This window comes from Protopterus annectens, chromosome 9.part0 (genome assembly GCF_019279795.1).
Source record: "Protopterus annectens isolate FY-2018-M chromosome 9.part0, PAN1.0, whole genome shotgun sequence".
NCBI classification, from domain to species: domain Eukaryota; kingdom Metazoa; phylum Chordata; order Ceratodontiformes; family Protopteridae; genus Protopterus; species Protopterus annectens.
The window spans coordinates 1,261,100,972-1,261,128,166 of NC_056743.1; the positions used below are offsets into that span (position 1 = coordinate 1,261,100,972).

The 27,195-nt window shown below is 42.7% G+C and overlaps 1 protein-coding gene across 2 annotated transcripts in view; it reads left to right on the top strand.

Annotated features, from left to right (window-relative positions):
* Positions 1 to 27,195, top strand: part of LOC122811983 (sarcoplasmic/endoplasmic reticulum calcium ATPase 2-like) — a 1,984,788-nt gene that overhangs the window by 1,366,062 nt on the left and 591,531 nt on the right. For both annotated transcript variants that reach the window (XM_044084186.1, XM_044084187.1), the window contains exon 15: positions 17,983 to 18,318. In XM_044084186.1, coding sequence (XP_043940121.1) covers positions 17,983 to 18,318 — 336 coding nt within the window. The remainder of the gene's footprint in view (positions 1 to 17,982; positions 18,319 to 27,195) is intronic.

A 27,195-nucleotide genomic window follows, 5' to 3' on the forward strand; every position in this document is an offset into this window, starting at 1 on the left:
CATAGTAATTGAACAATTATATCATTAAATAATTAAGTAATTACATACTTAAAAAAGAGAAAATCAGTAACAGGACATGAAATAAGTGAACCAGCACCATTTTTACTAACAATCTGCTATAAAATAAATAATAATATTAGATGGATAAATTTACTTCCAAATTTAAACCTCAAGGTTTTAAAGTATTATACTTCAGAATAAATCTACTCTCCAATTTTAATTTGAATCTTTTCAGGAAGAAGTCAGATCTGAGGCAGAGGGGATCCAAGATAAGAGCTTCCAGAAGGACTTCATAATTTTCATAATGTAGGCCTTCCAGGTGTTCAGACATTCACTTAAGTATGACTGTCATACATTGGATGCATTATGCAAGACAGCTGGCACTGGATCCTTCACAAGGAGACATGCCTGGCTGAAAGTCTAGCCTCTGTCAGATCATGTTAAAGCAGAACTCCTTAATGCCCCACTTAATAAAGAGTTTCTCTTTAGACCCCTTGCTGAGAATGTATATGAGTGACTGGACTAAAAGGGAAAGGCAGTAAAGTCAGTCAGGGGAACTCTGCTATTCTCCAACAGCTAGATACAATAGAATGTACCCTAGTAAGTCCTGGGCTTTTCATTAAAGCAGGAAGAATTCAAAGTTTAAAGCTCCAAATGGGAAAAGACCCAAGTATCAAAGAAAGTGGAAAGCCTACTAGTCTCTGGACAGGTGTGGGGCTGTCTAAGGACCAAATACTTGGTAAGGAGCAGCTGTAACTATGCCCAGCACCTCCCTCTCCAAAACTCAAATCCCACCATAATCCCAATGGGAACTACTCAGCAATATAGAAATGCCAGCCAACCTTCAGTCTTTGAAAGCCCAGATGGAGGAGTGCTCTTCTGCAGCAGGAAAACTCTGAAGGGCTTGGTGCCCCGACCATTGATTTTCTATACCTCTGACCTATCCCTTTTGGGTGTCTGGAAGGCGTCTTTAAGCATTGGAAGCTTTTCTGTTGTATCTTGAGCAGGATATAACCCATATCGCTAAGGCTACTGCAGCAGTGATCATTGAAGCATTTACTGTTATGGTAAGTTTGCTTGCAAAACTGTACTTTCTTGAGGTTGCTGGGTTACATGACTTTATGTATCCTAATGGTCCCTCTGGCAAACTCCACATGAGAAAGCTGCAGTGGTTCCTTAAAAAAATGCTGGCCCTGGCTACAGGAACCCTTAGAAAGCCCTACCCCTTTCCTCCTATGTCTGAGAACAGAAATTATATGGCTGAGGAGGCCATAAAGGCAAATTTAGAGATCCCCTTCCAACTCGCAGAAGCAAATCAGACCCTAACCACAAACAGCTCAGACTTGGCTTGAGGGGCTCATTTATGTAGTCAAAAAATCCAAAAGACATGTTTAGTATAGTGGTTAAATTCTTCACTGTATAGACACAAGGTACAAGGTTTGATTCTTACCTCAGGTTATTAGGCTTAAAATGGCCTTTCAAAGCAGTTAGTATTCATCTTCCCCCACTAGTGGCTTTAATGTTCTGGACATAGTACTCACCAGCATGGGGGGCTCACTGTATTTTCCTATGCATGATGCCCTCCCTGGTTAGTTCAACCACAAATCAATCTAGTTTGAAGTAACTGCTGGATCTGACACCCTCACAGGAACAAAAATTATAAAAAACTTTACTAAAGCTAACTACAGCCTACCAAGCAATGGTAGAAAAAGCTTCATACCACATGCATTCACAGACATCTATAATCACTATGCAGAAGTGTGCGCAAATGCCCTATACAAACACTTAACCGACTGCATAAACTCTGCTGTATCTGACTGGATCAAAACCAGATTTTCCCTTAAAAACAAGCCAACATGGTGGACTTTATGTATGTTGTTGTCTTTTGGCTTTTCCCGGTTAGGGGTCCCCACAGCGGAACTCCGGTCCACTTGTGATTGGCAGTAGATTTTCACGAACGCCGAAGTGCCAGCTCGACGTTCAACCTTCAACGAAGGCACGCCCATTTACGCATGTCTTTCGAATGCCCACCGAACCACGGGGAGGACATGCAGACTCCACACAGAAGACACTCCACGCACTTGCTGTGAGGCAACAACGCTACCGCTGCACCACTGTGGATAGGTGGACTTCATGTATAAACCGATTATATGACTAGAGGAAGAAACTGTTGTCAAAAAGCAAGAGGGATATCACTCTGCAGAGGAAAAGTTCCATCTTAAGCTTAAACAAAAAAATCAGAACTCTTGTAAAGTCTTCTAAAGCAAATTATGAAATTAAAATTGCATCCCTGGCCAAGTGCAATCATAAGGAATTCTTTAACTACATCCAAAGTTTAAATGGGAATGCCCAGCTGTGTGCCAAACTGGTTGGATATAGGATCACTCATACTACACAGACTTCACCCTCCCATCCCCACCTACCATATCCTAAGGCATACCTGACACTAGCCCTCTGCTTAGTATCTCTAGAGAACAGGTCATCTCTGCACTCACCAAGTCCAAAAAACACGGCCTCAGTGGGACCAGATAATACCCCAGGTTGTTTGCTAAGCAATCTAAAACAAGACCTAGTAGACCCACTTTGGTATATCTTTAATCATAGCTTGAGAACTGGCTATGTTCCTGCAGAATGGAGAACAACAACAACAGTACTCCTCCTGCACAAAGGGGAACCATCAGCTGATCTCTGGAACTACAGACCCATAAGTCTAATCAGCCTCATCTGCAAGGCCATGGAAAGAACTGTCCTGGACCTTATCAACAAGGATATAGGCAATCTCCAAATGCTTTACCCAACCCAGTTTGGCTTCATTAAGGGTAGATCATGCTTATTAAACCTGGCGGACTTCTTTGAGAATGTCAGCAAAGCAATGGACAAAGGTAAGACAGTGCACACAGCCTATCTTGACCTTGACAAGTCTTTTGACACAGTTCCACACTCTGGCATTTTGAGAAACTCTCCCAGCTAGGGATTAACCCTTATGTTGCTAGATGGGTAGCAGTTGGCTCGCCTACAGAATATGATGTTGTTGTGTCTTTCGGCTTTTCCCAGTTAGGTGTCGCCACAGCGGAACTCCGGTCCGCTAATGATTGGCAGTTGGTTTTTATGTGCTGAGTTACCAGCCCTAACGCACAACCTTCAAATAAGGTACGTCCATTCACGCATGTCTCTAGCTGAGAGTCGAACCGGTCAGCGTCTTACTGTGAGGCGGCAATGCTACACTGTCAAAATTGGTGACTCCACCTCCACCAGTAGACCCATCACCAATGGAGTACCACAGGGGTCTGTGATGGTGGGCCCCTTGCTGTTAGGCATCTATTTATCAGACGTTCAGGCCAAAGTAGATGGCCTTTGGCTCAGCAGGATAGCTGATGATTGCAAACTGGAAGCAGTCATTGAGTCCCCCAAAGATGTCAACATATTACAAGAAGGGCTAACACAAACAAATGATTGGTGCCAAAGCCATGGTCTAAAACTAAATGCAAAAAAAATACATTATTATTCCCTTTGGCAAAATGTAATTTCCTGCATATTACAATACTAACAGCACCTCCCTGAGTTCTAACTCAGTGGTGCGAGACTTGGGAATACAGGTTGATGGCAATCTGAACTTTGACCACCAAATTTCCACAGTGGTAAGGAAAGCCTTCTACATAGTGCACCTCATAAGCAAGGGCATAGTATCCGGGTCAAGGGATATTATAACTCCACTGTACTTGACCCTCATTAGACCACTAATAGAGTGTAATGCACCCTTTTGTATGTACCTCACCAGACACCTGCAGCAGCTGGAGAGACCTCAGAGGTTTATCACTAAGAAAATATTGGGACTCTAAACCATGACCTACATGGACCAACTGAAAGCCCTGACACTTTAGTCTGTATCTTGTAGGCTTCTGAGAGGTGACTTGTGCCTGGTCTGTAAGGCAATCTGCAGTCCATCCTGCAGTCATACCCTAATGGAAATGCTGCACATCTGCAAGTCAAATCACACAAGATTCACTCACTCTAGGGATCTTAACCTAGCTTGTGACATTAACGGAACATAATGGAGAGGCAGATATGTCTCCCAGAGACTGACACTTCCCCAGAATAGACCTCCTGTTCACCTAAAACAGAGCTCCTCACTGACCCTGTTGAAACGCAGCCTAGATAATTGGATGGGAGACCGCAGATCACCCCTAGGATGGCACCCATGTCCCTCATGGACAGGGGGTAGCCAGTGTTGATCACAGTCCCACTCTGTTCATAAGTTTGTTCTGCGAGCTACCCAAAAAGTACAAATGGGGATACTTGGGATTAACATGGCTAGGCTTGTAAAGGCTGTAGAGCCACTAGCCTAGTAACCTGCTTTGAACCAATGAACATGGGACAGGCATGTAGTAGGCCTGCCCATCAACATAAAAGACTAAACAACAAACTAACACTAGAGCCTGTAAAGATTCTGACACACCACACGACCGTGATACAGTGTATCAACCAACAAGGGAGCAATCAATCTTACTGTCTGTGCAAACTAGCAGTTAGGTCTATGGCAGTTAGCACAATTACTATAGTTCCCTATTGAGTCTTACATTCATGGCAAGATAACTTTCTACCAAACAGTCTAAGCAGATCCTTCCTAGACCCCAGTGAGTGAATGTTGGAGAGAAGTGTTCTTAGACTTGGCCCACAGATGTGATATTTTAGTAATAGACCTTTTTGCATCTATACTAAATGGGCAGCTCAGGAAGTTTTGTTCCATAACCCCTCAGAAACTCGCATGGAGAATGGCCTTCTCCTTCTCGAAACACCTTTTCTTTATGCCTTCCCTGCAATACCCCTGATTCTCAGAGTACTGAAGAAACTGAAGGAAGTTGGGTCAAAGATTGTTTATTGTTCCATACCGACCTGGTTCTCTTGACTACTCACTGTCAGTGGAGGAAGAAGCAGAACCTTAACATGTGCACATGGATGGTCTTACTCAAAGGGCCTGTCTACCTCATCCTGAGGACATTCAACATGACATCCTGGATGATTGTCTTTTGATTTCGTCTAGGCACTTGTTTACAATTCTAACAGAGGCTAGAAAACAGAGTGCCAGGAAATCTTGTGCAGCTGAGTGGAAAATGTTTTTTGTACAGTGAAAAGATAATGTAATTTTACTCACCAAAGCACAGATGGAACATGTCTTGGAGTACCTCTCAAACTTGTACAAGGAAGGCCTGTATTTTTCTAGTGTAAAAGTGTGTGCTTCAGCTATATCTGCATACATGCCCTCCCATGCTCCTCCTTCTACTTGCTCTTGGCCCTACAACTCAGGCCACCAAAGAGAGACCATGCTTCAGCATGGGACCTGGATTATGTGCTGGCAAAGCTAACCCTCCCACCCGTTGAAACCGCAGCTACAGCACACCTCAGACTGCTAACCTGGAAAAACTACTCTGCTGTTGGCCCTCACTTCAGGCAAACCTATCTCAAAGTTTCAAACCTTCATGTGCAAAGAACTCAAGCTCTTCCACAGGGACAGAGTTGCTTTGAGAGTTAATATGTCTCTTTTAAGCCCAGTGTGCTATTAGATCTCTCTTTGAACCAGGCTGCCCATCTGCCAGTGTTCTTCCCAGGTCCCTTGAACAAAGGAGAAAGAATCTTGTATTTCCTTCATGTGCACAAACAACTGAAGTTCCACCTCAATAGGACAGGATTCCCTGACAGGTCTGGTAGTTATTGGTGGCATTTGCAGAAGGAAGAGAAAAGACCGGTAGGAAAACTTATCTCTAAATGGATAACCGGTGGTATTGCATAACTGGTCATATTGCTTTCTGTTGTACACATCAGGACAAGCATGATACCTGGCAGATAAGAGCACGTTCCTCCAGAGCAAAAGCAGGCATCACAGCATTCTTGAAAGAAACTCCAACCCAGTTTTTTCTGGAAGCAGCCACTTGGACTTCTCTGTGCAGCTTTACAAAGCATTACCACATTGGTTCCATTTCCAGAGCCAAGGTTTACCTCTGCCATCCTGCAGTGCCTGGCCTCCCCAGCACAAATTGATCTCAACCACCCAGGTAAATAAGTGTTGGGAGTCTTCCCAATATTTAGTACTGCAATATTGACTCTGAACAGTGTAGTACAGTTGTGCTGATAACTTATTATAATTGTAGATGTTCAAGTAGATCAGGGTTGCAGTGCCCCTTTCCTCCATCTAGGCCTCTGTCCTCTGGGGTTGAGGTGAGTACTATGCTTTATAACTCCCCCCACCCCAAAAAATTTAATTATATTATGTCGTCGGATACTCCGACTCCAGTTTTGAGCAAAAAACGCAAAGATAAGGACCGGCATACGAGGTCCGCACCAACTACTGATACCACGCTAAGGCCGACTACCAGTTCTCCGGTACTCAGCGAGGTGCCTATGCAGCCCCTGAGTTCCGATGACAATGCATTACTGGTGTCTTCAGTACCCGAGGTCGCAGGCTCCTCGGCCCCCATTCCTACTACAGATACCGACGCCACTTCTGGCGGGGAAACTCAGAATTTAGACAGGCCTGCCATTTCTCAAGGGGACTTCAGACCTTCCTCCTTCTCTAGTAAAGCCTTCACTAAATCTAAAACAGCCATGAAAACCAAAAAACAGGTTCCTCAGACACCCTCTCAAGGCTCCATGCCTAAAAAACAGATGCTTAAAATGACTGAGGATTTGATTACTCTTATCAGGAGTTCTCAACCCCCCTCTGACAAAAGGCCCAGATTAGAGGAAGACTACCCTTCCTCAGATCAAGCTTCTATTGCCTCAGAACTATCTGAGGACCAGGATTGTGCCTATTCTCCATTCGAAGACTCTGATGCAGAGGAGTCTATTCCCTCGGTCTCCCCCCCCTGAGGACTTCTCTTTTGGGGAAACCCTGCATACATTGAGGGAACACTTTCACTGTGAAGGCCAAGATTACTCAGATTCCAAGAAAAGGCTCAGGGAATTTCTTCTGCTCCCCCAGCATAGGCCTCTGGCTATCCCTCTTGTTCTAGATATATTGGATGATGTGTACACAGAAGCCAGCCTTAATCCTGATTCTTTGCCTCCAGCTCCTGTTAAACCAGACAGGTATTACCGGGTTCCTGATTCTCACCAGTTCCTATATAAAAGCCATACTGCTGACCCAGAAACTATTTCACAGGGTCCCAAGGGAATTAAGGCCTCTACTGCTAAAAACCCATTACCTTCAGAGAGAGATTCCAGATCTTTAGAAAGGTGGGGGAAAAAGGTGTGCACCTCGGCCACTTTAACCATGAGGGCATTAAACTGTCAGTTCCATATGTTAAAGTATCAACAGTTTTTGATATCTCAGCTGAAAAGCAAAATGACACAACCAGAGCAACCAGATTTAAGAGTTGCAGGATTTGTTGCATGGTGCAGAGCAAGTGGGTAAACATACCTTGCAGTGTGGTTTTGATGCTTTAGAGGCCTCATGTAGAGCTGCTGTTACGGGGTCTGTTATACATAGGCATGCTTGGCTCAAAGAGCAAACCTTACCAGATCATGTCAAAGCTAAATTATTAGATGCACCCCTTCAAAACGATGTATTGTTTGGTGTTAAAGCAGAGGAGGTGCTAAAGAAAATGGAGGAAAAAGCGAAATCAATGCAAACAGTGAAAGATTTCCTGCAGGCACAGCCTCCATGTTTCAGCAGAAACTGGCCTTCAAAAAATTGGACCTTTCCAGCCCCAGACAAACCTCAGAGGGGCAGATACAGGCGTCCAAGGGGTAGAGGTCAACCTCAAGGATCTTTCAGAGCCAGACAGTGGCAAGCACCAACTCCAAGAGGTGGAGAAGATAGATCATAGTCTTTTAGAAAAGAGACACAATGACTTCCCCCTACACCTGCCAAGCAAAGCTTTAATGGCAGCACCTTTGGGCGGAAAACTGACATTATTCTCAAAAAATTGGCATATTGTTACAAAAGACAAATGGATTCTGGACATTATAGACAGAGGCTACAGGTTCCACTTTCACACCCTTCCAAAAATGAGAGGCATGCCAAACCTGCCACAGAATCAAAGGGCAGAGGCACAAAAACAAATTTCAGCTCTCATGGACATGAAAGCAATTCAAGAGGTACCTGCAAAAGAACAAGGTCAAGGGTTTTATTCCAGACTATTCCTGGTACCAAGGAAAGACAAAGATTGGAGACCTATCTTAGACCTATCCATCCTAAACACATATCTACAGGTGCCAAAATTCAAGATGCTCACATTACAGCAGCTTCTTCCCATGCTGGGCAAGGAGTCTTGGCTGGTAACATTGGACCTCAAGGAGGCATACCTGCATGTCCCTATCAGACAAGATTGCAGAAGATACCTCAGATTTCTTGCAGGTTCAACCCATTACCAATTCTCTGCATTGCCCTTTGGCTTATCTACTGCGCCCAGAGTGTTTACGAAATGCCTGGCATCAGTAATTGCCTTCTGCAGACTACAAGGGATACAAATCTACCCATATCTGGACGACTGCCTGATCCAAGTTGACAGCAAGGACATACTACTGCAGCACCTGGCGTTTGTAATAAAACTGTTGAACTTCCTGGGATACACAATCAACAAAAAGAAATCAAAACTAATACCCTCTCAACAAATTATTTTCCTGGGTGCCAACTTGGATACAACCACCCAGATGGCCTACCTCACGCCAGACAAGCAAGGGCAACTGTCTCAATACTTCAGAAAAATGGCAACTTACACCAGGCTAACTGCAAGGAAAGTCCTGCAGGCTCTGGGATTCATGGCATCTTGCATCCTACTTATCCCATGTGCAAAGCTACATACGAGGAAACTTCAATGGTACCTAAAAAACTTATGGTCTCAGCACAGCCACAGCTTGGAAGCAATTATACCACTCATTCCATGCCTTCAAAAGGAATTTATGTGGTGGGCTCAAGCTTGCCAAAGAAACACAGGCCTTCCTTTCTGTGTACCTCAAGCAACTCAAATCATTACAACAGACGCCTCAGACTACGCCTGGGGAGCACACATGACAAATCAGTGCATTCAGGGAAAACGGGCACGAAAAGAGAAGCTCCTTCACATCAACCAAAAGGAAATGCTAGCCATGCAAAAGGCTGTTATGACCTTCAAAGACCTACTGCATCCAGGCCAGCTATTGATAAGGACATACAACACCACAGTGATATGGTACATAAACAAACAGGGGGGAACTCATTCATACCCCCTGTGCAGGCAAGCCATGACCCTATGGAACACAGCATTGGAATTGAAAATTCAACTACAGGCACAATTCCTGCCAGGGAAGGAAAACACACTGGCAGACAACCTAAGCAGAAATATGATGACAGATCCACACGAATGGAAATTGCATCCTCAAATTTTCACAAAGATAACTCAGGCATGGGGACAGCCAGACATAGATCTCTTTGCTACCCACAGAAATTGCCAGTTGAAAAAATTTTGTTCAAGGACCTATCATCCACAGGCCTGGAAAGTGGACGCACTTTCCTTCAATTGGGCAACATTGACAGTCTATGCCTTTCCGCCTCTTTCTCTGCTGCCCAAAGTTCTAGTAAAAGCCAGAGCAGAGAGGCTGAAAATGATTCTCATTGCTCCAGACTGGCCAAGGCAACACTGGTATCCGCTCCTGAAGAGCCTGACACATTCCCCACCATGGATCCTACCTCTAGTCCCTCTTCTGTTGTCCCAGCACAACTACACAACTCTTCACAGCCATCTCAAAACTCTAAATCTAGCTGCATGGAGAATTCCTTGATTTCCCAACAGTTTCTCCTCTCCAAGGAGGTGCAGGATGTCATCTTGGAGGCCAGAAGACCTTCTACTAGAAAGGCCTACTCCGCCAAATGGAAACGATTTTGTGCCTGGAATCAAAAGAAGGGACAGAATCCTTGGGTAATAAATATACCTCAAATTTTACAGTACCTAGCTGAGATGTTAAACAATGGACTTTTGTTCTCCTTCATCAAGATCCACGCTTCAGCCATTTCTGCACAATACAACACAGATCCTCCTTTATTCTCCCATCCTCTCTTAAGGCAGTTCCTCAGAGGGGCAAAGAATATAAAACCCCCAAGGAAACTACCAGTCCCTGCTTGGGACCTCAACTTCGTATTGGAAAAGCTGACCCTTCCTCCCTTCGAGCCAGCTTCTTCATCAGAGTTACAGTACTTGTCATGGAAAACAGCCTTTCTTCTGGCTATCACCTCAGCTCGCAGGGTTTCGGAGCTACAGGCCCTCATGGCTGTACAGCCATTCATCATTTTCCATCAGGACAGAGTTTTCTTACGAACCAACCCTACCTTCATGCCAAAGGTAGTATCCAGTGTAGCTTTGAATCAGGCTATCCACTTACCTACCTTTTATCCTAATCCACAAAATAAAGGGGAAAGACTACTACATTCCTTGGACATTCACAGACAACTGCATTATTATTTGGACAGGACAAAGCCATTCAGGAAATCTGAGCAACTCTTTGTGTCCTATGCTGCAGGTGCTCAAGGAAAGGCTATTTCCAAACAGACACTTTCAAAATGGATAACCCACTGCATACGCTTTTGTTACTCATTTCATGGAAAAACTGTGCCTGCATGCATCAGATCCCAGTCCACCAGAGCCACAGCTACCTCTGCAGCCTTCCTCAGGGGGGTCCCTACCAAGGATATTTTGGAAGCAGCCACCTGGAGTTCAGTGCACACTTTCTCCAAGCACTATCACCTCCCACTGTACTCTAAATCTAGAGCGGGCTTTGCCACAGCAGTCCTGCAGGGCATCCTAGCCACTCCTAGTTCCACTTAGTGCCTACCACCCTTAGTTAGCTTTGGGATTCTACCCATCTGTTATGACTGCAGCTGTATGCACGATGAACATAGTACAGTTTTGTACCTACCATAAATGTAGATGTTCGAGTGCTCATACAGCTGCAGTCCAGGTTTCCCTCCCTCCAACCCCTCTTAGGACAGGCCTTATGACAAACCCTTTTCATATAACCTTTTGGGGTACTCTTTTATGGTGCATTTGCTTGCAACTACTGTTTTTGATTTATCAACATTGCATTTTTGCATAACATTATGTTTGCCTTCCTTCTGGGGGCACCTGACACCTGGGGCAAGAAAAACTGAAGAAAATGGCGTCGGCTGCCTCTTTTATAACCCTGCCGCACTGACGTCAGGGAGGAAGCGACGACAACCGACGCCGGACCTAGACTTTGGAATTCGGCCGACCGAGGACCCACCTGACGGCAGGATAACCCATCTGTTATGACTGCAGCTGTATGAGCACTCGAACATCTACATTTATGGTAGGTACAAAACTGTACTTTTGTATTTGTGGAATTTTTCTTCTCAGGACTTTGCTGAAAATAGGCTATTGGCCAGTGGGACAGTCCAATCATAAAAAAATATAAATAATTATTCATATTGTTTACTTACAAATGTCCTTCAAGAATGCAACTGCAGTCCTGACATATGGGTTGTCCTGCCTCAGGCAGCCCTTCGGTCGGCCGGATTCCAAAGTCTGGGTCCGGCGTCGGCTGATGTCGCCTCCTCCCCGACGTCAGAGCAGCCGGGGTATAAAGGCATCCGCCGACTGCATCTTCTTCAGTCTTTCTTGCCACGCGGTGCCCGAAGCAGAAGCAGTTCGCAAGTGCCGGTCGGTCAGCTCCTGTGTTTTCAGTTACCGAAGTCATCAAAAAAGCTAAGTACCCCATTGGGGAACATTTTTCTTGCCCCAGCCGATGTCAGAAAAAATTGAAAAGGTTAATAATTGCTTGTCTTGTGGTAAACAAATACCTCATAAGGACTTCCATTCTTACTGCCTTCCCTGCCTGGGCCCAGACCACGACGTCTTGGCCTGTGCTGCCTGTGTTTGCTTTAATAAGCGCACACTCAGGCGCCGGGCAGAATTTGCCGAAGACTTCTTGGCGAAAATTACGCTTATATCATGCCGTCGGAACAACCAACAGCACATATTTCCAAAAAACGTAAGGACCGGGACCGACATCCTCGGCCCGCGTCGTCCACCGATACCACGACTAAGCCTTCCACGAGTGCATCGGTCTCTTCGGAGGCGGTAATTCAACCGCTCCAGGCCGACTACACCGCTTTACCGTGTACTTCGGTCCCGGAGGTTTCCCCGTTGCCGGTTGTTGATTTTCCTCCCAAAACCAAAGCTCTAGATTTACCTGACACCATACCAGTGGATAAAGTTACTCCTGCACGTGGGGCAGCTAGACCTCAGGTCTCCATGTCCATCAAGGCCTACACACATGCTAAGGCTGCCAGCCAGGCTAAGGCCCATCCTCCTAAATCTTTTTCCCAGGGCCCCTCTTCTGATAAACAGATCATGACTCTAGCTGCAGATCTAATCTCTCTAATCAGGGGTTCTCAGTCGCATCCAGACAGAGGTTCTCAGCCGCCTGCAGATAAAAGGCCTAGGACTGAGCAGACGGATACCCTCTCTTCAGATGAAGCCTCTAGGGATTCAGAGCACTCAGATACCCAGGAAGAATCCTTCCAGGCCTACGAGGACTCTGATGCTGAGGAATCAATTCCTTCTGCCTCTCCTCCAGAGGATATTTCTTTCGGAGAAGTTCTCCACTCCATGAGAGAACATTTTCAGTGGCAGGGTCAGGAATTCTCTGACTCCAGGAAAAGGCTACGTACCTTCCTTAAGTTACCCCAGCACAGACCATTAGCTATTTCTCCAGTGTTGGATGTCTTGGATGATGTATACTCAGACTCCAGTGCTTCCTCTGATTCTCTCCCTCCTGCTCCTGTCAAGTCAGACAGATATTACAGGGTTCCTGAAACTCACAAACATCTCTTTAAGGCCCACTCTGTGGATCTAGAAACTATTTCTCAGGGGCCCAAAGGAGTGGCCACTTCCTCGGCCAAAAACCCTTTGCCCGTGGACAGGGAATCTAGGTCCCTGGAGAGATGGGGCAAAAAAGTTTATACCTCTTCCACCCTTGCCATGAGGTCACTTAACTGTCTTTTTCATATGTTTCAGTACCAGGATTACTTAATGGATGATTTGCAGAAAAAGTTAGCCTCTCCTGAGCCTATAGATAGAAAGGCATTGCAGGACTTGGTTCATAACACTCAGCAGGTTAGCCATCATTTTCTTCAGTGTGGTTATGATGCATTGGAGGCTTCATGTAGGGCAGCTGTGACAGGGGCCGTTATACGTAGACATGCTTGGTTGAAAGAACAGCCACTGCCAGACCATGTTAAAGTAAAGCTCCTAGATGCACCTCTGGAAAAACAGAAGCTTTTTGGTGCTAATGCACAGGATGTGTTGAAGTCTATTGAGGAAAAGGCTAAATCAGTACAGACAGTCAAGGATTTCCTCCAGGTTCAGCCACCCAGATTCAGCAGGAATTGGCCTTCAAAGAATTGGTCCTTTCCAGACACTGACAAGTTTCAAAGGGGTAAAAACAGGTGTGCTCGAGGTAGAGGGCAATACCGAGGCTCCTACAGGGGCCGCCAATGGCAACCACCAAATCAGAGAAGTGGCGCAGGGAGTTCAGCTGCACCACAGGGACAATCACAATGACTTGACTTTCACACCGCCGACCAAGGCTCAAAGAGAAGCACCTCTAGGCGGAAATTTATCCTTATTCTCAAAGAACTGGCACATTTTAACCAAGGACAAATGGATTCTGGACATAATAGACAAAGGTTACAGGTTCCACTTCCATTCCTTACCAACGAGACAATGCATGCCAAACCTGCCACAAAATCAAAGGGCAGAGGCACTCATACAAGTTTCAAAGCTGTTACAAATAAAAGCAATAGAAAAGGTTCCTCCTCAGGAACAAGGCCAGGGATTCTATTCAAGACTGTTCCTTGTTCCAAGAAAAGAAAAGCAATGGAGACCTATACTGGACTTGTCTGCTCTAAACACTTTTCTCATTGTGCCAAAATTCAAAATGCTGATGTTACAGCAACTCCTTCCCATGCTGGGCAAGGGGTATTGGCTGGTTACTCTGGACCTCAAGGAGGCATACCTGCATGTCCCAGTCAGACACAGTTGCAGAAGATACCTCAGATTTCTTGCAGGGTCAGAGCATTATCAATTCTCAGCATTGCCGTTTGGCTTATCTACTGCGCCCAGAGTATTCACGGAATGCCTGGCATCAGTAGTTGCACATTGCAGGCTCCAGGGGATTCAAATATATCCTTACCTGGACGACTGCCTTATACAAGCAGACAGCAAACAAACCTTGATAAGAAACTTGGACTATGTCATTCAGTTACTACAGGCTTTGGGATACACAGTCAACATTCAAAAATCAAGACTACTGCCATCCCAACAGATTATTTTTCTAGGAGGCAAACTGGACACACAATCACAAATGGCTTTCCTCACAGAGGAGAAACAAGAACATTTACCAGATTACTTCAAAAGCCTAGCAAAGCTCACCCAGCTGACCGCAAGGAAAATCCTGCAGGCCCTGGGGTTCATGGCATCTTGCATTCTTCTGATCCCTCTGGCAAGACTACACATGAGAAAGCTACAATGGTACCTAAAAAGCTTATGGTCTCAACACTGCCACAATCTAAAAGACGTAATACCACTCATTCCATGCCTGCAAAGTGAATTTTTGTGGTGGGCTCAAGCAAGTCATTTAAATTTAAACAAAGGCATATCTTTCAACAAACCTCTAGCAAGTCAAACCATTACAACAGACGCCTCAGATCATGGGTGGGGGGCGCACATGGAGGGCAGATGCATTCAAGGGCAATGGACTCCCAGGGAAATGCATCTGCACATAAATCAAAAAGAGATGTTGGCAGTGATACATGCAATCGAGGCCTTCGGGAAATCCCTTCAACAAGGTCATCTGCTAATAAGGACAGACAACACCACTGTCATGTGGTATATAAACAAGCAGGGAGACACTCATTCTTATCCCCTCTGCAGACTAACAATGACTCTTTGGGAAAAGTCCCTGAAATTGAACATCCACTTGCAATCCCAGTTTGTTCCAGGCAAGGACAATGTTCTGGTGGACAGGCTGAGCAGAAATTTCTTGGATCCGCACGAATGGATGCTGCATCCACACATTTTCTCACAAATAACAGGTGCATGGGGAAGACCGGACATAGATCTCTTTGCTTCTCACCTCAATCATCACATGGAGAAGTTCTGTTCAAGGACGCACCATCATCTAGCCTGGAGAATGGATGCTTTCTCCTTCAGCTGGAATTCCCTAACAATTTATGCATTCCCTCCTCTACCATTACTGACCAAGGTGTTACTGAAGATCAAAGCAGAACAACCAAAAGGAATTTTGATAGCTCCAGACTGGCCAAGGCAGCACTGGTATCCATTGCTACTGAGCATAACTCACACCAAACCGTGGCCCTTGCCTCAATGGCCTCTGCTTCTAACTCAGCACAATTACAGGACTGTTCATCAAAACCTGCAAACATTGCAGCTGACAGCTTGGAGGGTTCCATGACTTTTACCCATATCTCTCTTTTTGAAAAAGTTCAAGAAATCTTGCTGGAAGCACGCAGACCTTCCACCAGAAAAACCTATTCAGCCAAGTGGAAGAGATTCATCATCTGGAATGCCAACAAGGGTCAGGATGCATCAGTAATGAGCATACCACAGATATTAGAATACTTGGCAGAAATGTTTCATAGTGGCCTCTCATATTCTTCCATAATAATTCACGCTTCAGCAATCTCAGCAAAATACAACTGTGACCCACCTGTGTTTTCGCATCCCTTGCTAAGACAGTTTCTAAGAGGGATAAAGAATATCAAACCTCCCAGAAAACCACCAGTACCTGCATGGGACCTCAATTTCATCTTGGAAAAATTAACTCTTCCGCCTTTTGAACCAGCAGCAACTTCAGAAATGCAATTTCTCTCCTGGAAAACGGTTTTCCTGTTGGCAGTTACCTCAGCAAGAAGAGTCTCAGAGATACAGGCCCTCATGGCAGTACCTCCCTTTCTCATTTTTCATCAGGACAGAGTTTCTCTAAGAACCAATCCTTCATTCATGCCAAAAGTGATATCCAGGGTGTCTCTAAATCAAGCAATTCACCTGCCTACTTTCTTTCCCAATCCTCAAAATAAGGGGGGAAAGCTGCTGCACATTTTGGACATACACAGACAATTACGCCACTACTTGGACAGAACAAAGACCACCTGAAAGTCTGACCAACTATTTGTAGCCTATGCTGCTGGAGTGCAAAGAAAGGCAATCTCCAAACAAACAATTTCAGAATGGATTGGACACTGCATCAGATTCTGTTACTCTTTCCATGGAAAAGGTGTGCCAGCCAATATTGGGCCACACTCCACCAGAGCTATAGCCACATCCACAGCCTTTCTAAGAGGAGTGGCTACAAAGGACATTCTAGAGGCTGCTACATGGAGCTCCATGCATACATTTACCAAACACTACAACCTGCCTTTATACTCCAGATCCCAAGCAGGCTCTGCTTCAGCAGTCCTGCAGGACATTTTAGCTACACCATCCCTTTCTTAGATCCTACCACCCCCAGCTTGGCTATGGTATTCAACCCATATGTCAGGACTGCAGTTGCATTCTTGAAGGACATAGTACAGTTTTGTACCTACCATAAATGTAGATGTCCGATAGATATGCAACTGCAGTCAGGTTTTCCCTCCCTCCTACCCCTCTGCAATTTTCCTTTTGGGTCCATTCCCCCTTTTCTCTATTAGCTGGGGATATCTGTTATGGTGTATCTGTTTTTTACTGTTGTGCATGTCTGGAATTTTTATCCATTCACCAAATTTAGCCTTCTTTGGAGGGCACCTGGCATCTGGAGCAAGAAACACTGAAGAAGATGGCGTCGGCGGATGTCTTTATACCCCGGCCGCTCTGACATCGGGGAGGAGGCGACATCAGCCGACGCCGGACCCAGACTTTGGAATCCAGCCGACCGAAGGGCTGCCTGAGGCAGGATAACCCATATGTCAGGACTGCAGTTGCATATCTATCGGACATCTACATTTATGGTAGGTACAAAACTGTACTTTCCTTTTATTCTATTGATATTCAATATGCATGCAACTTCTTTTAATGTAAAACTGATAAGTTGCTAAAGGTCTGTGTTGTTCATGTAAATGTAGATCCCACTTTCTTCTGCCGAAGCATATTACATATTTTACAAGTGGTAGAGAAGCATTATGTTTCAAAATCAGAGATGTCCATGAAAAATCAGTTGAGAGGTATTGACTTATTTCTAGGTACTGTAGAGAATTAGATGAAAGTGAAGAACAGCTTGAAAAACTAAAAAAAACTCACTGGTACTGAAGAATCTGCAAAAGACTGATCAGATATTATTTGAGGCAACAAAATGGCATTAAAAAGTGCTTCCTTCTATTCATGAAAGCAAAACTGAAGAGGTAAGGAAGCCAGGCCTGGTTGCTGGTGAAGCTTATGTACTCCATCTGTAGTAAGAACTTAAAGTAATGTAGCATCATTGGAAAAGTGGTTCTTTTCCTCCAGATGTATCAAGATACACAAATTCATGGTTAATCAGTGGTATGCATGGTGGAGGGGTGTTTGTTTAAAATCATGTAACACTTCTTGTGCAACCATGTGTCATGACCATGAACAATTCTGGAGTCATCACATAGGTGAGAAATGTGATTTTAGAAAAGCAATTAAAACAGGTTAAAATTGCAAGACACTGTGGTATGATAGTTCTGTGTATTTTAGGGTTTGTGCACAGTTTTGTAGTACAGTTTTATACTACTGCACACCTTACAGTGTAGCACTGACTCTGTCATGTTTTCTTTCACATGCCAGTTCTGTTAAATGGGTGTTGTATGTATTCTTGTAATATTTAAAACCAGTGTGTACTATAAAAAGGAAAGTTTTCTGATTATGAATGTTACAGTAATGTATGTATAAAACAGGATGTGAGAAATCACATTCTAGAGCACTGGTGATGTATTTGAAAACTAGAAGCTCATCAACCTGTTTTAAATTCCAGGTAGATCTGACCTTTGTAGGCTGCGTTGGAATGCTTGATCCACCACGAAAGGAGGTTGCAGCAGCAATCAGGATGTGCCGGCAAGCTGGGATTCGAGTAATTATGATCACTGGTGACAACAAAGGGACGGCTGTAGCTATCTGCCGACGTATTGGAATATTTGGTCCTGATGAGGCAGTTGGAAATAAAGCTTTCACAGGAAGGGAATTTGATGAACTCTCACTAGCAATGCAGAAAGCTGTCTCTCAGGAGGCACGCTGTTTTGCCAGAGTTGAACCGTCTCATAAATCCAAGATTGTGGAATACTTGCAGTCATACAGTGAAGTTACAGCCATGGTATGTCCCTTTTGCATTGTTGTACTATAAGTATTATCCATTTGATGATAAAAATTACGTGATTTTGCTTGATTGGTGCTTCTGAATGCATGGTACCATACTGTGGTTTGAGAGTCATGTCTTATACCTAATAGGATTTGTAAGTGAAAATTTCTAGTACTTGTGTAAAGTTTCTTCCCTCAAAAGGGAACTGATTGTGTAGAACCTACATATTGCCTCATGTTGTTTTGGGCTCCTCAAAGCAGAATACTGGAAGTTCCCAGAGCTGGATCAGATGAACAGGGACTTGAATATCTTTTTTATTTCGCCATTATCTCATTAGCTTGTAGATCTGGTTTTTTTTAGCAGTTAAGAACTGGTATAACTGCAGCCTGTAGATCTAAATTGTTTGAATTATGTTTTATTATACAATTTGTCAAATATGTACTATTACTTTAAAATTATTTTTTGTACTACAGTATGCAAGTGTGTATGTGTGCATATGTTTATGTGTACAAAACTTTTTAAAACATTTTTGATGGAATTTCAGTTTCAGTATTTGCAACCTGCCATGTACCAATAGCCCTAAATATATGAGGTGCAACAATTAAAGCACTGTCACTGTGTGTTGTATATGTCCAGAAACTTTTTTTTCCATATCACACCATCCACCACTCTTCTTCCCCCTTTACACCACAAATCTAAATTCAGTCAGTCCTCGTGTTTTGTATGCTGCTTCTGTCCACCATTTTCTTTCCCTGTCCTAACCATATTGTCTATTACTGCCATGGTATACCGTACTACTTTACCCATAACCCTATACATTAAGGCTTTTGCTGAAGAAAAACACCCAATGAGCTATTTTATTGGCACTACTGTTGTCTGTCTTATCATATAAAAAACCCATTTATCAGTACAGTTTGTGGCTCAGCATGTAACTTGCTTTTGATGCAGGGAAGATTATGAAGTCTGCAACAGCGACATCAAGATTCAGTGAACATGTGCATTAGAACACTATAAAATTGAATTCTTGGGTGATTTGGTGCTGTTAGCACCCCCCCCCCAAATGCACATGTCATGCAAGCTTCATCTCCTATACTCTTTATGTAATGTAATCTAGTCTGAGGTTATATTAAGCTTTGGTTAGGTGATACATTTTCAAAGAAACAAGACCTGACAGAAGCAAGTCATGAAAGCTGTCTAGTTACTTCTATCCTTTCCCAAGATGCTTGGATTCATGCTTCACTGCTAACATTGTAGTGCAGGAAATGAAAAAAAATAAGGAGGGGAGGAGATGGGGGAGAGCAGTAGGGTCTGGTTAAGAGAGTATGACAAAAGAAAAGTCAGTATGCTTTTTCCCATGCTTGCATAGGGAAATGACTGGGTAAAAACCTCGGGCGTTATCCAGTAACAAGTTTATTACAAAACATGTAAATGAAAAATAATATTGAATATTACAAGGCTTTTTTTTCTATTAAACAAGGTACCCTTAGCAGTTTTGTGTCTGGTTTGCATGTCACTAGAAGACAATTTGATAAAGAAAAATGTCTTGGAGAAAATGTTTACTTAAAGCATTCAAGTGTTTTCTCAACTGGGAGAGTTATATAGATATAAAAAATCAAATTGCACTTACTAGTAGCACATGCTGTACCATGTGTCTTAGCATGACTAACCTTTCTTTTTGGTTAACTTTAGCCTGTGTAGCTATCAATTTAGAACACAAGTTCTTATTAGGAAACAAAAACTTCAGTATTTGAAGATGTACATAGTGTGCTGTGATAAAGTTCATAGGTTTTAAGAGGGTTGTTTGGGGGGGGGGGGGGTTGGTTGTTCTGTTTGAGGGCTTTCAAAAAACAAAAAGTTGTATAAGATGTGATATAGGTGCAAATGGATATGACATGAAACTGTATAAAAGACCAAACCTGCCGAACAGTATATACACGTAACATAAAAGTTGGAACCAGACATTTAGCAAAAGAGAAGTTCTATATAAAAGGTGGTAATAATAACTATATAAGAAAATGATGCTTTCTGTAATGTCTTTCAGTCTGAATAGTCTTACAGGTAAATATAAAAAAGAGAGTAGTGAACTGTATTAAAAAATGTAGAGTGCAACTAGCTATGCTACAGAAGACACACCTGGAAAGAAGTGAACATGTGAATTTCATAAAGAAAGGTTTTCAGAATGGTTATTCAGTGGAATATTTGGGGCAAAGGAAAATGGAGTACTTATATTAATTGCAAGAGGAGCTCCAGTACTAATAGAAGAGGGAAAAAAAGATAATAGAAAATGCATAGTACTAAGGGGCTACTGGCTAAGGAGGAGAATTACACTGGTGCATGCATGTACATCACCCCTAAAACTGCTGTAATGGAGCTTAAGAAAATTCTGGGAGAAATAATCAGCTTTCAGCAAGGAATATTACTTATAGGTGGAGACTGGAATTTGGTTTGCAACAGTGACGCTGTGTCTGGGGGCCTAGAATGGAAAATATAACAAGGGAGGATAGATTTTTGAAGAAGTTTATGAAAATGTTTGGCATGGAAGATGTGAATTAAATTGTAGGAGTTTGGAGTGAATTTACATATTACTTACCGAGGTACAAAAACTGGGCTTGGCTATATAGATTTTATGTCTCACAGGAACACATGCATTTAATTGAAGGTCTTGAAACGTATGCAGTAACTATTTCAGATCATGCACCAATAACTAAAATAAAAATGCAAGATAATGAAGTGAAAATGAGACACTGGCGCTTTCCCACCTACTGGTTGAAAAGAGAGGATTTTTAAGGAATGGGTTGTGGAATTAATTCAAGAGCTACTAGAGAAGACAGATTTATCTTTGAAAACATAGCCAAGGAGTGGTATAAAATTAAAGTGGAGTTTAAAACTAGGTTGGAAATAAAAGAAAGGGAGATTTCGTTAAAAGTAACCAGAATTATTTAGAGAAATTGATAAATGTTAAAGTGTTGCAAAATAGGAGGAATCTCTCAGAACAAGAAAATGAGCAACTGCAGAATGCTAAACAGAAAATAGGTGATTACCTCAATAATATGCATGAGTTTAGAAAGATTGCTGTTAAGCAGCTGTTTTTGATGATAATTCTAGAGCACAAAATCTTTTATCACAGCAACTCAGGCAACAGAAAGTGGAAAGGGCAGTCACCAAGCTTAGGGAGCCTTTAACAAGTTCGATAACAAGAGACCCTGTAGACGTATTAGAAATATTTTGGCAATACTATGAAAATTTGTATAAAGCAGAGGAATATGGAAATCAAGGAAAAGTACAGATGGAAAAGTTTATGGAAGAATTAAATATGCCAAAGTTAGAGGTAGATGAGGCTTAATTACTAACAGGATAAGAAGGAATGGGGTAAAAATGGCTATGTATAACCAAGTCTACAGGAAAGTCCCCAGGAATAGATGGTATCCCTCTGGAAGTTAGGAGGGAAAAACTGATAAAGGTCTGGAAGGTTTTGTTTAACAGTATTTTAAGAGGAGGAGAAGTACCTGCATCCTGGAAGAAGGCAGTAGTAACGATAATACCTAAGGAGTGTAAAGATCCATCAGATCCAGCTTCATACAGGCCCATTTCAATACTAAACCACGACTGTGAAGTATTTGTCTATAATGGCTAAAAGAGTGGCAAAAGTGATACCAAAACTGATAGATATGGATCAGTGTGGTTTTGTGGAGGGGAAGCAAACATTTGACAATATTAGCAGAACACTTATGATCCAGAGGGAAGCAGAACGTAAGAAAATACCACTTTTATTGGTGGGTCTTGATGCAGAGAATGCATTTGACAAAGTAGACTGGGACTTCTTGAGCAGGGCAATGGAAACATTTGTTTTCCCTGATACATTTATAAGGCTGATTAGATGAATATATATTATATTTAGTTTTTTAAATGTTTTCATTGAAGCAAAAACTCGTTTACATTGTGACGTAGGTTGAAATGGAGATGAGAAGAAGCAACTGCTTAAAAGATCAGCCTGCCATACAGTTTGTAGATGTAAACCGAATGTTGGAAATGCACAAAAGAACCTGTATAATACATGGGAGTAATAGCCTTCTATCATAATGGATACTCTGTTCATGCTATTAATTGAATGTAAATAGTCTTACAGACAAAAAGAAATGTTAACAGGAGGCACATTTGGGAAGAAATCAGCATGTGAATTTGACAAAGAAAACATTTCAGGATGGACATTCAGCAGAATGACAAAGGGGAAAGGGGAGTAATAATACTAATTGCTAGAGGGGCTGTAATAGTGGCAGAACAAAAATACAGTAGAGTTGTAGTAGTAAGGAGCTATTGGCAAGGGGGACATGTATTTATATTTCACCAAAAACTGTTATGAAACTTTTAAAAATTTGGGAAGAAGTAGTCAGCTTTCAGCAGGGAATATTATTTGTGTGTATGGACTGGAGCTTGATTTGCAAAGGTAAGAATGTATTGGGGACCTAGAAAGGGAAAATATAACAAAAGAGAGTAGATTTGTAAAGATATATATGGACGTGTTTGGTACAGAATGTGTGACTTTAGTAGTAGGAAGTCAGAAAGAACTTATATATTTCCCAAGGTACAATAACTGGGTGAGACTGGATAGAATTTATATTTCACAGGCGCATGCGTATTTAAGTGAAGTCTTTGTTACAAATCCAATAACTATTTCAGACCATGAAATAACAATGCAGGGTAATGAAGTAAAAGTGAGACACTGGCTCTTTATTACTTGTTAAAAAAGAGGCTTTTACGGAATTGGTAGTGGAAATTATTTGAGAGTTATTATGGAAGAAAAAACAATTCTTGATGAAAAAAATTCTAGGATGACTAGTGATTGGGATAAAATGAAAATGGAGCTTCAAAAGTTTCAAAATAGAGTAGAAATGAAAGAAACATGGGAAAGAGAGTGACAAAGGTTAAATACAGAATAAAGGGAATCTGAGCAAATGCTGGTTGCTAAAGGGGAAACACATATAATATGCTTGAGTTCAGAAGGGTTGTAGTGAAGCATCCGTTTTTGATAGCAGCAACAGCTCACAAAAACTTTTATCACAACAACTTAAGCAATGGAAAGTAAAAAGGGCTGCCACCAGACTTAGGGAGCCTATGATAAGAAAAGTAACCAGAGATCCTGTTGAGGTATTAGGGATATTTCTGAAATGTTGATAATTTATGTAAAGCAGAGGAATGTGGAAACCAAGAAGTGCAAATGGAATTATTTACAGAAGACTTAATTATGCCAAGATTAGAGGAAGACCAGTCTCAATTAATAGCTAAGGTAGAAAGAGATAGGAAAAGTGGTGATGTATAAACAACAGGAAAGGCTCCAGGAACAGGCAGTATTCCTGTGTAGGTTTGGAGGGGAAAACGTGATAAAGATCTGGAAGTTCTTGTTTAACAGTATTTTAAAAGGGGAGCAGAGAGTGTCAGCATCTTGGAAAAAGCTGTAATAGCTGTATTACCCAAAAAGGGCAAAGACCCTTCAGACCCACCTTTATGTAGACCCATTCCAATTCTGAGCCATTGATTATAAAGTGCATGTCTATACTAGCTAAGCGAATGGCAACGTTGCTGCCAAATTGATAGCTGTGGCTCAATGTAGTTTTTATGGAGGGGAGACAAACATTTGACAACATTAATAAAACCACGATAACCCAAGGAGAAGCGGAATGTAAGAAATTGATGCTTTTGGTAGCTGGTGTTGTTGTAGAGAAGACATTTGATAGAATTGGCTGGGATTTTATGAGTAGAGCAATGGGCAAATTTGCATTCTTTAGTAGGATAATAGGACTAAGTAGGAAAGAGCAACATCACTAGTTATTTTTGTGTTTTGATTTTAACATAAGTACTGCTTCATTCAACTAATTGGTTTTATGAAATTTGGCTGTCTTCCTGCACTGCCAGTGGAACAGAAGAGCTTGTGTGTTGGGTGTTGTTTGTTACTAGTCTTTCAGCATGCATGCTAGTTGTTTTTTTGTGTAAAGATACATGGTAGGTCAGAGTCAAGAATTAAGGTTGGATGTCTCCTTTCTGACAAACTGTATTTGAACAGAGCAACCAGGAGAGGGTATCCTGTTTTCCCTTCATTTGCTTCACATTTAAAGCTACTGGCAAAGAAAATAAGGGACTCTCAAATTCAGTGATGTAAGTGGTATGGTAACCAAGCAAAGTTAGCTTTATTTGCAGATGAAATTGTTTACACTTGATAAATCCAGAAGAGAACATGTCAGTGTTGTGGATTATTTGGAGACAGTTTCAGATCTTTTTGAGATATATAATTAATGAAGATAAAAACAAAGGCTGGAGCAGTTAACTGTGTACCCCCATATGAAGTGATTCAGCAGTACCAATATATGTCCTTCTATTTTCATGTTGCAGGATTCATAACAGTAGGGAGGTTGCTGCCTGCAGCGCCACCATCCGGCCAGTATACCAAAGTCTTTGTTTCTGGAGGGTACGTGTGACATCCCTTACCAGGGCCATGTTGGGTGTAAAAGTGACGTCTGCATGTACCCTCATCAGAATTTTTCTGCCACAGTGAACGTCGGACTCGTGTTTGCCAGTTCTGTAAGCAGATCATGTTGTTTTAGACAACTGGTTAAGATTCCGTTCAAGACCACATGACCGCTTCTTTGACCAATACAGATAAGTGCCCTATTGTTTTTTTTTCCTTACTTTTGATTACAGTTTAGACTTGCATAAGTGTGCCTGTGGGAGACAAATTCCTCCCAAAGACACGCACAAGAAGTGCATATTTTGCTTAGGCGAGGCCCACGACCATACGTCCTGACACATTTGCAAATCTTTCATCCCCAAAACACTTTGCAGCCGCCTGGTGGCACTGAAGTTGTACTTAGAAAATCAAAGGCTGTGTTAATTACCGCTCAGTATGGAAGGAGGAGTAGGTCCGTCTGACGAGCTGCAGCAGAAGAAGGACAAGAAAATTGTGCCGGAATCCCAAGCTGCTCCTCAGGCATCCGAGCAGGTTCTTGAGGTGCTTGAAAGCCTGGAATCCTCTCAGACGATGGTTTCCAAAACAGGCCCGGGAACATTAATGGAAGCTGGGATTCTAGAAACCGCGTGTACGTCCGTCGAGGCAAATTAGCCATCAGATCCTGATGGCAGAGGGGAACCACGACTCACTCAGTTGGAAGGCCCAGCTCCTTTTTTTCCTACTAAACAGATGTCCTTCTCGATGCTTTCTCCACTGGCTACTCCTTTGAAGAGAAAACAAAAAACTAAACGCCCTGAACCTCAACAGGTTCCTGGTTGGGAAGTGTTCTCACAAAGTCTCTTTAAGGCATTTCAGGCCTTGGAGTCGCAACAACTTCCCCCTACTCTGTCACCTCAGCCACCCTTACAGGTATCTGAGGAAAACTATTCCTCTTCTGAGGAATCCTTTTCTTATGAAACCCAAATAGACTGCCCCAAGGATTTCATTACCCCAGAGGAGGAGGAGTCTATTTCTCCTGTGCCCACAGGAGAAGAATTTTCCTTTGTGGACACTATCACCCACATGTGGGAACATTTTAAGTGGCAGGCATCAGAGGTTTCTGACTCCAAGAAAAGGTATTTTGACCTTTTACAAATGGAGCAACCATCTTCTTCTGCTGTCCCCCCTTTATTACCTGCTTTCCAGGATGCTTTTTTGGCTGCCTCTCAGTCTCCTGACTCACAACTACCAGCCTCTAAATGCCCAGACCATTTTTATAAGGTCTCCCAGGACACCTAGTTCCTCTTTAGAAACCCTCCAGCAGACCCAGCTGTTATAGCTGTCTCTGCTGACAAAACATCAAGACAGTTACCTTCTGCTGCTCTTAATGAATAAAGACTGCAAATTCATGGACAGACTAGGGAAAAAAGTATGTACCTCCTCTACTCTGGCTATAAGGGCCCTCAACTACCAAACACATATGGCTAGGTATGTCCTAGATACCATATCTAAAGCCTCTACTCTCCTGTCCGAGATGCTGGATTCTCCCATAAAAGCCCAAGTCAACACTTTGCTTTCCACAGCATCCCAAGTGACTAGGCACTCCATTAAGTGCAGTTATAATGCTGTGGAAGCTTCATCTGTATCAGCTGCATCAGGATTGGTTCTAAGGCGTTACTTCTGGTTAAGGCTTCAACCTCTCCCATGGATGTACAGACAAAATTACTTGACGCACCCTTGGACAATAAGGCCCTCTTTGGACAGGCTTCTGCTGAGCTCCTCAAATCCGTTCAAGAAAAGGGAGAGGAACTACAAAATCTCAAACACCTTCTGGTATCCCCTATTCCCAGATACCATAGGAACTAGCCACAGAAGCCCTCCTTTGTTAGAAGGCAGTACTTTTACACAGCTCCTCAATCTAAGGGACATAGACTACCCAGAAAAAATTCTACTCCCTGGTATCCCACCAGTTCCTCCACTGCATCCTTTGCAGTTGGTCTGACCAATCCAACCACCTCCACTGTGACTCGCCTCCTTTGGAAATAAACACACCCTTATCACTTTGTCTCACCCTCTCCCTCATACCCCTCAACCTGGAAACATCAGAAATCTGGACAAGGCCCATGAAAAATAGGTACAAATCTGTATGATGGTTAAAATAAAATTTGCATGCATAATTATGTAACCCCGCCCACTCCTATGGAATTGTGGGATACCAACTTTCAAATGCAAACTGAAGGACAGACAACCAAAATATGGCACCAGAGTCCCCCTACAGCCATTCCAGTGTTCCATTACCTGGCTATTTCGTCCCATTTTCCATAAACACTAATGTGCATACTGCTTTACTTCTACAATTATTGTTTGGATTTTATTTTTACATTTTATAGCACAATGCACAAACAAACACTAATAGACATCTGCTAAACAAAGCAGTACTGTCTCGCAGTGAA